At 30.3% G+C, this 13630-nt stretch overlaps 2 protein-coding genes across 19 annotated transcripts in view; one reads left to right on the top strand and one right to left on the bottom strand.

The window, feature by feature from the left end:
• LOC134687488 (runt-related transcription factor 1-like) overlaps window positions 1-5781 on the bottom strand; it is a 44849-nt gene extending 39068 nt beyond the window's left edge. Inside the window, exon 1 of the mRNA XM_063547826.1 lies at window positions 5299-5781. Coding sequence (XP_063403896.1) covers window positions 5299-5338 — 40 coding nt within the window. The 5' untranslated portion in view covers window positions 5339-5781. The remainder of the gene's footprint in view (window positions 1-5298) is intronic.
• Window positions 1-13630, top strand: part of LOC134687489 (transcription initiation protein SPT3 homolog) — a 67235-nt gene that overhangs the window by 29268 nt on the left and 24337 nt on the right. The window lies entirely within an intron of this gene.

Raw genomic sequence — 13630 nt, 5'->3', positions numbered from 1 at the left:
TGATATTAATGATTTTACAAATTTCAGTTATTCTAATACAATGGCATAAAGAGGACACAGTCTTATGCAAAAAAAAAAAATTTTAAATTCTCTATGGTTCATTTGAAAAAAATTATATAAAATTGCTTATTTGGTGACAGATCTTGCAAGATAAAAACTTGCATTGATGAATATCTATCAATTATTTCAGTTATTTTGAATTGAAGAATCATATTTATCTTAATGACATAATATGTATACATTTAATTGTTGTTATCAGAATTAAAAAAAAAATGTTTTACGTTTTTCAATATTTAAGACACAACCTTGTAACACTCATGAAATGTAGCATATCAAATTAACAAACCATAGGTCCCTTTCAAAAATAAAAAAATATACTGACAATTTGTTGAAAGTGTATGTGGAAAAGGTAATAAAATTGCATTTTTATCAGTAAACTTTTTATCACAATGTCAGCAATTAAACAATTTTGAAACAGTACAGAGGTTAATAGTGTCACTTTACATCTTAAAAATATAATAAACTGAGGTTATGGGAATGGTTCCAATGTTGGACAATAAATAAGCCACTGCTAGATACTGGTTCAGCAAAGCAACATGTCTAAGAATTTTTTTTTAAAGAAAACTTATGCAGAAGCCCTTAGGGGTTTACCAGAACGAGAAATGAAAGGTAAGTTTTTTTCTTATTATTAGACTTTTACACTGTGAGCTATTGTCATCACTTGAAGTCTGTCGTCTGTGTCATTCCTTAAGTTTTCATGATTTGATATTTGTTTTGAGAACCACTAAATATAATTTCACCAAACTTTGCAGATATGTTCCTGTCAATGTCCTTTTTAAGTGTTGTTAATTTGTTCCTGAAAGGTGAATAAACATGTCTGCCATGGTGGGTGTAAAATGTGTGGCTGAACGTACATAAATTTCAAATATTATATATTCAAATAATAGTGCATGATTGCACATTTGGTTCATTAACACTATCAGACCCTGTGAAGTCAGCATATGCAAAATTAACAGAAATATCTACCTAACATTTTTATACATATAAACACATGAAGATATGGTATGATTGCCAATAAGACAATCCTCCGTCCAAGACCTATACATACATGTATAGAAGTAAATATAAGCAATTATAGGTTATAATCATATGTCACAGCCTTCAACATGGAGCTTCACACTGCAAAGACTTGTAGTAAGCAATAAATGGCCCCAAAATAAGTGTAAAACAATTCCTACAGGACAAACCAAAGGCCAGATTTATTTGAAAAACTTTAAACGAAAAACAAATATGAGGAACAGCAACAAGCGACAACCAGTAAAATTACACCCTCCCGTCTCGCGACAGGTACTATATAGTGTATGTATTATAATAGATACACCATGAGGGGGTTAACCCAAGTAGGTGTATCTTATCTACACAGTCCTACATCCAAGCCATATACGAACGCAAATTTTTTGCGGTCGTATAAAAAGGGGTGAAAATTAAATGTTTACAGAATAACAGACCCCCACCCCACACTCCAGACCCTTATAAATAAGTTTTAACCCAATTGTTAAATGGTAATTTTTATGATTGTGAAAAAAAAAAATAGTTAACAGATAACTCATTAAAGCATAATTTCACAAAGATGAATGAGATAAAATTCCACAGAAGTATTTGTGTGTCATTTTAACTCCAGTAGAAAACAGAAAGTCTTTTACAAATTATAAGGTACACAAAAACATAATTGTTATAGTGAATATTAATATGACTTTATTATTTTTAAATAAGATGACAATAAACAAATGATTAAGAAATCAATTTAAAAATCTATGTTGAAATAGTCTACATTTATATAATTAACAAGATGTTTATCTGTTTTAAATAAATAAATCACTAAAGAATTTTTATGTTTGACCATGGTAGTATCAAATTATGGCACAGGCCAATAACCTCAAATAAAATTAGAGTGTATAATCTTCAGAAGCTTTTATTTATTGTAATGCTTGTGTTTTAAATTGATGTTGACAAATTTATCTATTAGTTCCCAGAGTTTACAATTTTAACAGTTTGTCTAAATGAAATTAGTGTAGTTCAACACACTTGACTTATTTTTTTCATATTACTTATAATTGTTTCTCATATCTCGTATCTCGTTTCTCGTATCGCTGTATCTCGTATCTCGTATCTTGTATCTCTGTATTGCCTTTTACACCTTCCCGTTATCATGTCATGCACTTTTATACAAATAGGTGTAGAACCAGGTTGTAAGCCAACTGGGAGATAATGGTGCCTTTGTACAGTTAAAAATACATAAATTGACCAAAATGTGTGCCATCTGAGCATGGAGGAAATAAAACAAACCTGGCTAAAACAAGGAATCTTATCATTGGACCTTCTTGAGAATAAATAAATCTCTAATGAAATGTGAAAGATCAACAATTTTTTTTCTCAATTGTAACAAAAAAAAAATTTATTCAATGGAAATAAACAATAATATTGTTTGCAAACAAACAGAAACAAACAAAACACCTTAAAAAGGATATATATTTGACAAGAGTAGAAGGGGAGATAATTATATAATAATTCCCATATACAAATTAAAATATAAGAGATGTACAAGACACTGAAATCTTGTAAAAATATTGCAATTTGTTGGGGAAAAAAATAAACATAATGAGCATGGTAATAAAAAGGGAAGAAGAGTTTTGTGGAAATGTTGCACAGTAAAGTGATTTTTCTTGCCAGAAATGCGTGCCAGAACAACCGATAAAAAATTAGTAGTACCAGATTTATTTTGTTGTCCTAGTTTTGAAGGGACTAAAATTAGCATTATTAGGTGAAATGACATGATTGCCAACATACCACAATCAGCCTTGTACTAATCTCAGAATGAGCTGGTATGAATTCTTGGTGCTATTTCTAGTTTAATATACATTATTTAATGGTTAATTGTTCAGATATATGACACAATTGTGTTGTTTTATGTGCTCATATGTGATTTGATGTAGGGTTAGCATAAGGACTTGATTTAAGGCGTAATATTTGATGATTAAAACTTGGAGAGAAAACATAGATTTAATGCGGGGAGAAAAATACATTGTGATCTAAATGCTTACGTGATCATATGGACACCAAATGAATTGTTTTACCTTTTCATTTATTTTCTTTGTAAATTTCTGTGAGTGACATAAAAATACAGGACCAGCTAAAGAGTAATCCTGTATGCTGTTTCAAAAACTTAACCATGTACGTTATATTGCTTAAAATTACTTAAATTAGTTGAGGTGACCAAAAACATTGGGATCTGCTTATATTTTGCAAAATAAAACTCACATGGAGTAGAACACATAAAAAAATAAATCCAATTTTAGGTATGAGTGTTTACAAAACAAATGACAAATGTTAAATGGCATCTTTTCCTCCTAACAACATAGTCTCTTCCATCTGCCAAATTTCCATTCTCTTTAAAAGTTTTTAAAATCTTACATGAACATTGATTAGTTAAGATGCAAAGGGAAAACAAATTTGTGTAGTAGACCTCTGAGCCTAAAGTAAACTTTTTAAAATTAAAAATACACTAAGTAAATTTTAGATAACAAGTCAAGAGTTTTTGAAGATTAGCTTCGTAATTTTGAAATGTAAAAAAAAATATTAAGATAAAATTTGCATAAAGGAAATTCAATATGTACATGATTTTTGCAAAACATGCATGATTCATACATATTCCAGGCTGAAAGGAAATTTGTTTCTGTCAGTTTATCACTTAATTATTATGCTGGAGAATTATTTTGAAGAATTATGCTGAAGAATTGCACAGGAATCATATTTTTAAACATACATTGCAGTAAACATGATGCACTACTGTAATACAATATGTACCCAGATATCAAGTCTCCATATTTGGGAAGGGTCAGCTCTGTATTATTCAAAGACTTCTAGATCTTCATATTACGCCTGCATGTTGGCAAAGTGAATGCAGTGGGTCATTTGTTTACTATCTTAATCTTTGTGGCTTTGTATTAATTCAATTTGCTTTTTTAATATTAATAAAGCATGTAATATTCTAAAGGACAATTTCAAGATTAAACATCAATTTCAAAAAATTGCTGTGATATTTATATTCATTTACCCAAAGTTTTGTTGCTGCTAATTTTTTCTGTCTTCTTAGGAAAGAAGGGGGGGGGGAATGTATACAACAAGCTTAAGTACAGGAAAGGTATTTTGTTTACCAAATATTATTCTTCATGTTATATTTACATAATTTTGTATCTCCTTAAATTTTTTATTTGTTGTTTAAAAAAAAAAAAAGGGCTTTTCCTGTTTTAAACCAGAAAAGTTTTACACATGTAACAGTGGTTTGTGTTTACAACTTTCTTGTTACAACTACATTTCCTATATATCATGGTGGCAAGTTTTCATTGGTGGAAAAAAACGCTTTTGAAAATAAATTAATTTATTCTTTAATTTACCTATTACTGTAATTTGTATTATTTAATTTAGTTAAAATCAATAACATTAATTTATTTGAAGACTTATTTATTATTTGATTGTGTTATTCTCTATTGATTGTTTTATGATAAAAAAAAATCATAAAATCTGTAAATAATAAGTGAAATTCATTAATTTATTTCTTAATATGAGAACATCTAACAACATATGTTTATGTAATATAATTTGCAATATTTAATAAAGCATTCTAATATTTCTTTCGTTGTTTATACCGATTTTGCTTTTGCACCACACTTTTCAGTAATTATTTGTGGTCTATCATGCTTTGCTTTAAATTTTTCAAAAGCACATACTATTATAAAATGGTTAGCCACAAATGAATCAGCAAGATCAGTTCCATCAAAGCATAAAAGCAAGCATGTAAAAGTTTGAATTTGTGGTTATATTTCTGTTATGTTGCTTCATGTGCTTTTTAATTAACAACTACATTAGAATAAAGTTTACTATCTATGATAAAAAAAAAAATAGTGTTTGCAAAATTATTGATAAAATTAATTTATCAAAATTATTAAAAAAAAGCTTTTGATAATGGCAAAGGAAATTCAAAGAATAAATATTGTAAATAAATACATTCTTTCTAACTTGTGGCAATATCGGTAAACAGATCATGTGGAATTTTGCTGACTATGCAGAATGGTCAAAAAAAGAAGAAGTTGGCGATCGAGAAGATCACTATGATAAAATATCAAACTTTAGCACGTACATGTACATGTATCTCAATCAGAGTTTTATTTGTGTTACATAATCAAGTAATAAAAAGTAGAATATTTTTATTTAGAATAATAATTATCATTGAAAGCTTACCTGTTTCGTCAGGGTCCAGAAGGGATAAATCTTCCATCATTTTTATTTAGAGTTGAATAAAAGAGTTATTCCAAAATTTTCAAATTTTCACTTTTCCCCAAAAAATATTTACTTATTGAGAGAACATCCTGGACACATAAAACAGGAAAAGCAAGTATATTCTTGTTTAGAAATTGTTTATGGACTTTGATATCCTTGTTATCAGTTTGAGAAAGATGACTCCATTTTGTTATAATCCTACTGGCAAAAAGGGACAGCTCATCCCATGCAATTTGCACTTTTGCCCGTGTAATCATCCAGAAATTTTTTGTCCAAAACAATATGGAGGCTCGTAGAGTGATTGAAAAGTCAGAAGTTAAAAATGTGGTCCTCAAGTTTTACAACATAGATACACAATTTCTGTAAGATGAATAATCATTGGATTAGGTTCACAATAAAGTTCTGTTGTATGTTCGATGTAAATATGATGCACACAGATTCCTGTGGTTTTCCTGTTTTACAATTTACAAATCATCCCGCCATTTTTGAAAATTTGTCTTCTTCACTCCTCTTTTTGTGTTAAAATTTGAAAAAAGTTGATCACACAATATGATTTAATCGGTATGAGGTTCAGTGATTTGCTGGATGAAATAAGGGTCAGAAAGGGTAGGAGTATTTACTGTATAATATGTTCTAGGAGTGTCCAAAACTGCCTTGTGGTTTTTATATGGGGCTTAGTCATTGGCTAACAGGTAGTTAGGATACTATATATCTCCAGGTTTTATCATTTCACTTTTCATGGCTGTACGAGATGTTGATGTATATATTAGAATCATTAATTTTCTATAGATCAGTCAATTAATTAAAACAAAAAGAAACATATACATATACTTATAACTAAAACAGTGAGAAATATTCAAATTCTTATTTCAAAATTTTTTTTTTACATGTCTGTTACAAATATTTATGACTATGAATATATACTTCATGACTCTTGAATTAAATGGAAATCATATAAAAGTAATTAACTCCATAATCAATCAATTAAGAAATAATTAATATGTTCATTATTAAATGAAATGCCTAAAACAATATTATTTTTACGTCTATTTTTGAAAGTTATTAATGAAGCTTTCTGTTCATAATTTTTTTTTATTCAGTACTATAATAGTTGAACATATTGCTCATTGTTTCTATTTTTAATGAACTGTCATCGTAGAAACAAGTTTTCAATAAAAGGCCTTCTGTCTAATTGATTCAAATTACTGTAATAATTAATGATTGATTACCTTTTGTTTTCGTCATTTCGAAGAAAATAGATTTCTTATGCATTAAATTTGTATGAGTGATATGAATATGTTAGTCTAATGTCAAATTTCAGTTCATTAGAAACACGCTTGTTATGTAATATCAAACAATATTAATCCAGGGTCATATTAGTTCACAAAGTGTTAAAAATAACAAGGATTTACCTCCCTTAGTACAAGCTATGAGTTAATTAAATAATATGAAGGTTTTTGCATAGCTTGAAAAGCAGAAAGAAAAGTGTTCCAGATTGGTATACATAGTATGTTGGAAACATGTTTCCTTTTGCATTTGTAAACAATCATTCGGAGTAATACACCAGAGGTGGTATGCAAATTATTGGTAGAGGAAAATTTAGAATAAAAGTGTGCAAACTGAGAAAATTATTTACCTCTTGTTTATATCTTTAAGATTTAAAGAAAAAGCCCTAACATTCATAAGCAATATTTATATTAAAATTATTTAAATGATCACAAAAGTGCATTTTGAATTTGCATTTCCAACTCAAAGAGCTAAACAAATGTAGAATCTGTTCTGAAACTCAGCAAGGACTTATTATTTTGTCAGAGAATCCAACTATTTTACAATGGGATATGAAGTTGGGTTTCAAGATGTTAATTAAGTAACTGAGATTTTCTTTGATTTTTATGCCCCACCTAAGATAGTAGAGGGGCATTATGTTTTCTGGTCTCTGCGTCCGTTCGCCCATCTGTCTGTTCGTCGGTCTGTCTGTCTGTCTGTCCCACTTCAGGTTAAAGTTTTTAGTCAAGGTAGTTTTTGATGAAATGAAGTCCAATCAACTTGAAACTTAGTACACATGTTCCTTATGATATGATCTTTCTAATTTTTAAACCAAATTAAACTTTTGACCCCAATTTCACGGTCCACTGAACATAGAAAATGAAAGTGCATGTTTCAGGTTAAAGTTTTTGGTCAAGGTAGTTTTTGATGAAGTTGAAGTCCAATCAACTTGAAACTTAGTACACATGTTCCTTATGATATTATCTTTCTAATTTAAATGCCTTATTATATTTTTTATCCAATTTCATGGTCCATTGAACATGGAAAATGATAGTGAGAGTGGGGCATTTGTGTACTTTGGACACATTCTTATTGTCTTATTTTTTAAAAAGTCGTGAAGTACCAGTGAGAGACCTATTGTAGAATATGACCTTGACCTTTAATTTGACCTAAAATACCAGCTATCTGACCAGTGTGACTTCAGATCGTCATGATATCCTAGATCTATATGACTTAATGGTTAATGAGTTACATTGATATTCTAATTGGATTAAATACAGAAAGGGAATTCAATCTTCAAAAGAAGTCACCATTTTATCTCAATTGATTGAAAATTCTGAGGATTGACCAAACAAGTTGGAACAACAAAAATTACATCAATGTCTTTTTGGTTTCGTAATTTTATTGAGGTCAAGATGGAGCGGCTACTCTATGTTTTCTCTCTTAAATAGATCTCCATTGATATTTGAAGTTAATTTAACAGTACTTATATCGAATGAAAGAAGAAGTTAGCTAAAATATTTGAAATTAGTCAATATACATTTACAAACAGGTGGTAATAATTATTTCAGGTCAACGCAAACTTTTCTGATTTGATGTTTCCTAAATTATACTGGCAGACCTTTTTTTTCAACAGACAATTCATTGCAACACAAAAGATTGAGTTGTACCATAAAAATATGGGCAAGACCTTTTGTTCAATGTGTTATTGTGTTCTCTGTTCCCCATTGACCAAATTGAGCTATCGGACAGCAATGATGTTTATACCAAGTACCAATAGATCTTCTGCATGGAATACATTTTTGTTAGAATTTGTCATCCATCTTAAAGATGACCTAAAAGTTCATAAAAAACTATGGGCTTTGCTCATTGATGAAGGCTGTAATGTGACAAATAGTTGATAATTTCTGTGTCATTTGCTCCTTTGTTGCCAGTTGTCTCATTGGCAATCATGCCACATCTCCTTTATTATATTGAAACCATGTTTTATACAATGCATATATAAAACTGAGCTTGTTTAATATCCACATGTTTTAGTTCATGTATGTGATAATTTTCAGACAATCAAAATCTGAAGCCTGTTGGCTTATTTCAATAAATAGCAGTAAATGAAGATAAAGTGTAAAATGTCCTCGCCCACAAATAAGCTTCAGAAAAAGACCTGTGACATTTGAAAGTATCAGTGTATGTATTGATTTATATCCAGTATAAATCTTCACTCATTACTTTTGCCCTATTCAAACAATTATATTCCCCCAACAGTATTGTATATGTTAGTACATATCAATTTAAACTGGTAGAAAAAAGTATAAAAAATTCATGTTGCAAATAAATCATTAAATGCACAATGAAAAATTTGGAGCTAAGTGACATATGATGATAAAAAAAGTTTTAACTTACCAAATATTTAGTTGCATGATGCATTGGTGCAGTGGGTGCAGTATATATAGATGCATTCTGTCCACATTGACTCCCTTTTACGCACTATGATGTGATATGTGTCTTGTAGCCGTTGAAGTCTCTGGTTCAAAGGAAAGATGCATTAAGGAGTGGAGTTGACTGTGTTACAGTGTGGGCTGGAATCAGGGTAGAAACTGTGTCAGTCGCTCCCAACAGCCAAAGTTAAGATTACGGAATAGTATTGATTTAAAATCTATATGTAATTTGCTAAGCTACATTTCAATTTAATAATTGATTCTGCATGTAGATAAATAGCATATATTTTTTATTAATGATATATATATGTATAAAACCCATGAAGTATGAAATGTTTAATTGATAAAAAAAAATGAGAGGGCAAGAATTAATGATGACTGTAGGCAATACCTAATAACTGTTTGTTTAAGATGCCACTGCCATAGATAATGTTATTGTGTCGGACAGACTGAAGGTCAGTTAATGGCTGTGAAATCTATTGTGGGAAATTAGTTCTTAAAGGCTTTTCTTTGTCAATGAACTTGTACTTTTGACTGAATAATTAGGTTTTCATTTCTTAGCCTTATTGATTTTAGTTAGAGCTGTACATCATTTAGGTATATAGGTGATACAGGTATACAGTTCATCAATTATATTTTGCTGCAGTACATTTTGCATACATTGAATAATCCAAGATTTATATCTTCAAAAGTCTTAAGAGTATATTTCTGCTCATAAATTCTACTATATAGAGTTCATACTTAGAAGATATTTCAGCTTGTGAATAATCTGCTGTGTAGAATTGATATTTTTTAGTGTTTCTTTCTATATTGTGATGTTACACTATTGTTTTAGATAAGGGTGAAGGTCTGGTACATTAAAATGTTTAAACAGGCTGCAATTGTTTGCACCTGTTCTAAGTCAGGCTGTGTATGAAGACGGTACTAAATTGACCTATAATGATTTACTTTTATAAATTTTGACTTAGATGGAGAGTTGTCTCATTGATACTCATACCACATCTTCTAGATCTTACATGATACACCAAATCATTTCCCCTTAAAGTAAATAAAGTTATGGAGTTTTAAAGTACCATGTATACCTTACAAATCTTGAATTGAAAAATAATCATAATTCCCAGCTGAAAGCAACAATAACATTCCAACACATTGGTAATGAATTAAAGTTAAATAAATTATTATACTATTCAATGTTTGGTCTAGACGGTTATTCTTGTTTTCAATATTTATGCATTATGAAGAACTATTCATAATGGCTGCACAAGAAATTAAGTGCAACAGATAGATATCTAAAAAAAAAAAGAAGAATTTTTTCCTGAATTTATGCCACTTGAAAAAGACCATGTCAGATTTTGTGGTAATTTTAAAGCAGGCAATTATAACATAACAAAGAATTGCAATGGTTTTGATCTTCCTCACTGTGAGTGAAGCTGTGAAATACTAATTTCTGGACTCAATCCATCTGAAAGATCTTCAGAAGAAAAAGTTTGTTCAGCATTTCTTTAATAGCTTCTTTGAAAGGGAATGATCTGTAGCTTGATGATGTTCTGAGCCTGTTATATAATAAAGAAGATGTGGTATGATTGACAATGAGACAACTGTCCACAAGAGACACCTTTTACGTTAGCCATGCATCCACATCCTGTTTGCTAATGGTTGGAAATTAATCAACTTGTGGTACAAGGAAAGCATTCCTCAATCTTCTTCTGTATGCAAGAAAATGGTTTTATATTTGGTCTGAAACTTGATAATGTTTAGGTATGGGTATGGTTTGCTGTTATACATGTATAATCATCCTGGGATCTTTTCATTATAACTTTGTAAAAGTAAGACATACTAGTAGTGATGACAAGACCTTGCAAGTTAGCCTGTGGTTTTGTCCATAGGGATCTGAGGCCCCCACCCCTCATCCCCATTAATAAAATTGGTAAAATTGATCATGTGAATTTTATGTAATATTGGTTGTATAACCTTTTTCTTCGAGACTTTCAAAGTAAATTCAATCAGGATCATTAAATCAGGCTAGATATTTTTCAGTGTGCACTCTTGTGTTTCGTTGGATCATGCCCAAGCACCAGTGATATCACAATGTTACATATCTCCACTGCTGTTCAGACCTCTAAACCATATACAAAAGTATATTCTTAATTTCCTTTACAAGAAATTTCAAGTAAAATGTTGATTTTGACCTTAGTATAGCTATTACTTTACCAGAGAAAGTTGAAGGGGATTAATAAGATATAGCTCCTCAACAACAGTGCCAAGGCCAAGGACTCAGATTAACATAAGCACAAGTTTGATTCTAATATAAGGTTTCTGTCAATCCTATTTGTAAATGCACATAGATGTTTTAAATGAGGGGTGAAAGATACACAATACAATACAATACTGTTTACAATAACAGTCCTCTAAATGATTTAGTATTTTATGATACTATAAAGATGTTATATCATGAATCCTTTATGATGCAGCACCTTTGTTAACTTTAATTATTATTTTTATTTTTTTGTGCATTAATTTGTTTTCAAATTAGCATTGGAAATGCAGCTGCCATTTAGGGAGAAAAAACTGCAGATTTTTATTGAAATTAATGAATATTTTGAAATAAATTGTAACCATTTGATCTGATATTAATAAGATTGATTTATTCATTGCAGTGTTCTGTGTAATATTTGTAGATATTTCCTGATAATATACCCCTCGGGAGAATTGTCTGCTGCTTTTATAATGAGACATAAAAGGCTGTTACTTTCTAGGAAAATTCTTCACAAATAAATAAAATTATCACTATATAAGTAACCAGACATAATACAGACCTGTGCATTCCATATCTCTAGGTGTCAGGTCTGAAGGCAAACTTTGATGGTGTTGTAAATTACAACCAAAAATATTAGACTTTTCAAGGTTTTTATGACATTTTATAACTCACCTGTCCCAAAGGGCCAAGTGAGCATTTGTGTCACTTGGCATCTGTCCTCTTCCATTGTCCTTAGATTTGACAAAACTCTTCTCATCTGAAACTTAACTGGGCCAAATTTAACCAAATTTGACCACACTCATGATTGGGTTCTCTGAATTTTAAGAAATTTTCCAGATCACCCATGCAGTCTAAAAAAGAAGATGACTGACATTGCTAAAAAGAAAACAGAGGTAAAATGCAAGTTTTGTCTGGTATTATTTTGAAAACATTATAATAAACTAGAGAATATTTGACATTTTACATCAAACTTGTTAGACAATTTTTATGTAGGTGTTTAATTGCCCTTAAAATATAAAAAATTGTCAACTATTATCTTGAAGAATATAACAGATAGATTGAGTGAAGTGTTAAATTGCAACATTGATCAGCAAAACAAGTTCTATAGTTAAGTCTGCATTGTCAATATCATCAGTCGACTCTATTGGAGTTGTTGCCCTTTGAAGACAATTTTAACCAATTTTCTGCATTTTCCCCTTATATTTAAAAAATTACGATATATATATATATATATATATGATCAGCAGGGCATGAACAAAGATCTACTGAAAAATTAAATCTTGTTGACATAGTATTATACTGTCACAGTATCTCTACAGTAGTGATTGGTCTAAACCCTCTTTTGTATTTTGAGCAAAAGCTGAAGAAGATACAGAGAGAAACCAAACAGACTAAATGATCACCAATACAAAACAGAGAGCTTTATTTTCGTTCGAAGAGTGTAATTTGTTGAATATATGCACATTTATACCAAGGGGAGCGGTCAACACAGGCTCTCTAATTCAGCTCACCTAGACAAAATTGTCCAACCAAAAATGTAACAGGGCAAAAATGTCAAGACTTCTATCTCTCAAACTCACTCAGTTGAGACCAAAATAAGACCTTTTTGTGGAAAAATTTTGGTTGATTTAAGGTGTCAGACCACCAATTACTCCGTCCAATTTAGAACGTATGTAAAAGTAGACCTACTCTGACACAAAATAGTGCTTTTGATGTCCTTGTTTACTTAAACTAACAAACAAATTTGCAAAAATGAAACTTTGGGTGAAAGATAAATATATCTAGATCATTTTGAGCCAAAATTTACTTGTCTATGAGTTTGCATTAAAAATTGAGGATTAATGCGCTCCATAGTATGCTAATTTTAGATTTCCTGAAAACCAGGTTTTTGTTTTGGAGTACTTCTATTTAAAGGTCAGTTATTTTGTTAGAAGGCTTTAAAGGTATGCTGAAAATTGGCATGTAGAAAGCTGAAACATGTACAATTCAGGATATACCTGGTTTCTATGAAGTTAAACTTAAGGTAAAATTTTTAGAAAGCTGTGGAAATTGCAAAATTTGGTTGAACAGATAGGGATTTATAATTGGTGGTCTGACACCATAGGGAATCAATGAAGCGTGATGAGAAGCCCTCTTAGGCAGGCAGTGTGCACCCAGTTATGAATATTTCTGGATCAGCCACACTGTTTATATTGCAATGTTAAATATCATTACAAGCTGACTTTTGGGTATTTTCTGTATGAAATATATACAAATGTTGCCACACAATAAAACCGAATCCCGCCTCTTCGTTGAATATTGCTTCAGTACAAAAAGAGTGAAGTATTTTTAGTAG

Source organism: Mytilus trossulus, chromosome 10, assembly GCF_036588685.1.
Source record: "Mytilus trossulus isolate FHL-02 chromosome 10, PNRI_Mtr1.1.1.hap1, whole genome shotgun sequence".
Classification (NCBI taxonomy): Eukaryota; Metazoa; Mollusca; class Bivalvia; order Mytilida; family Mytilidae; genus Mytilus; species Mytilus trossulus.
The sequence above is the reverse complement of the archived record's forward strand: the minus strand, read 5'-3'. Positions and strand labels throughout refer to the sequence as shown.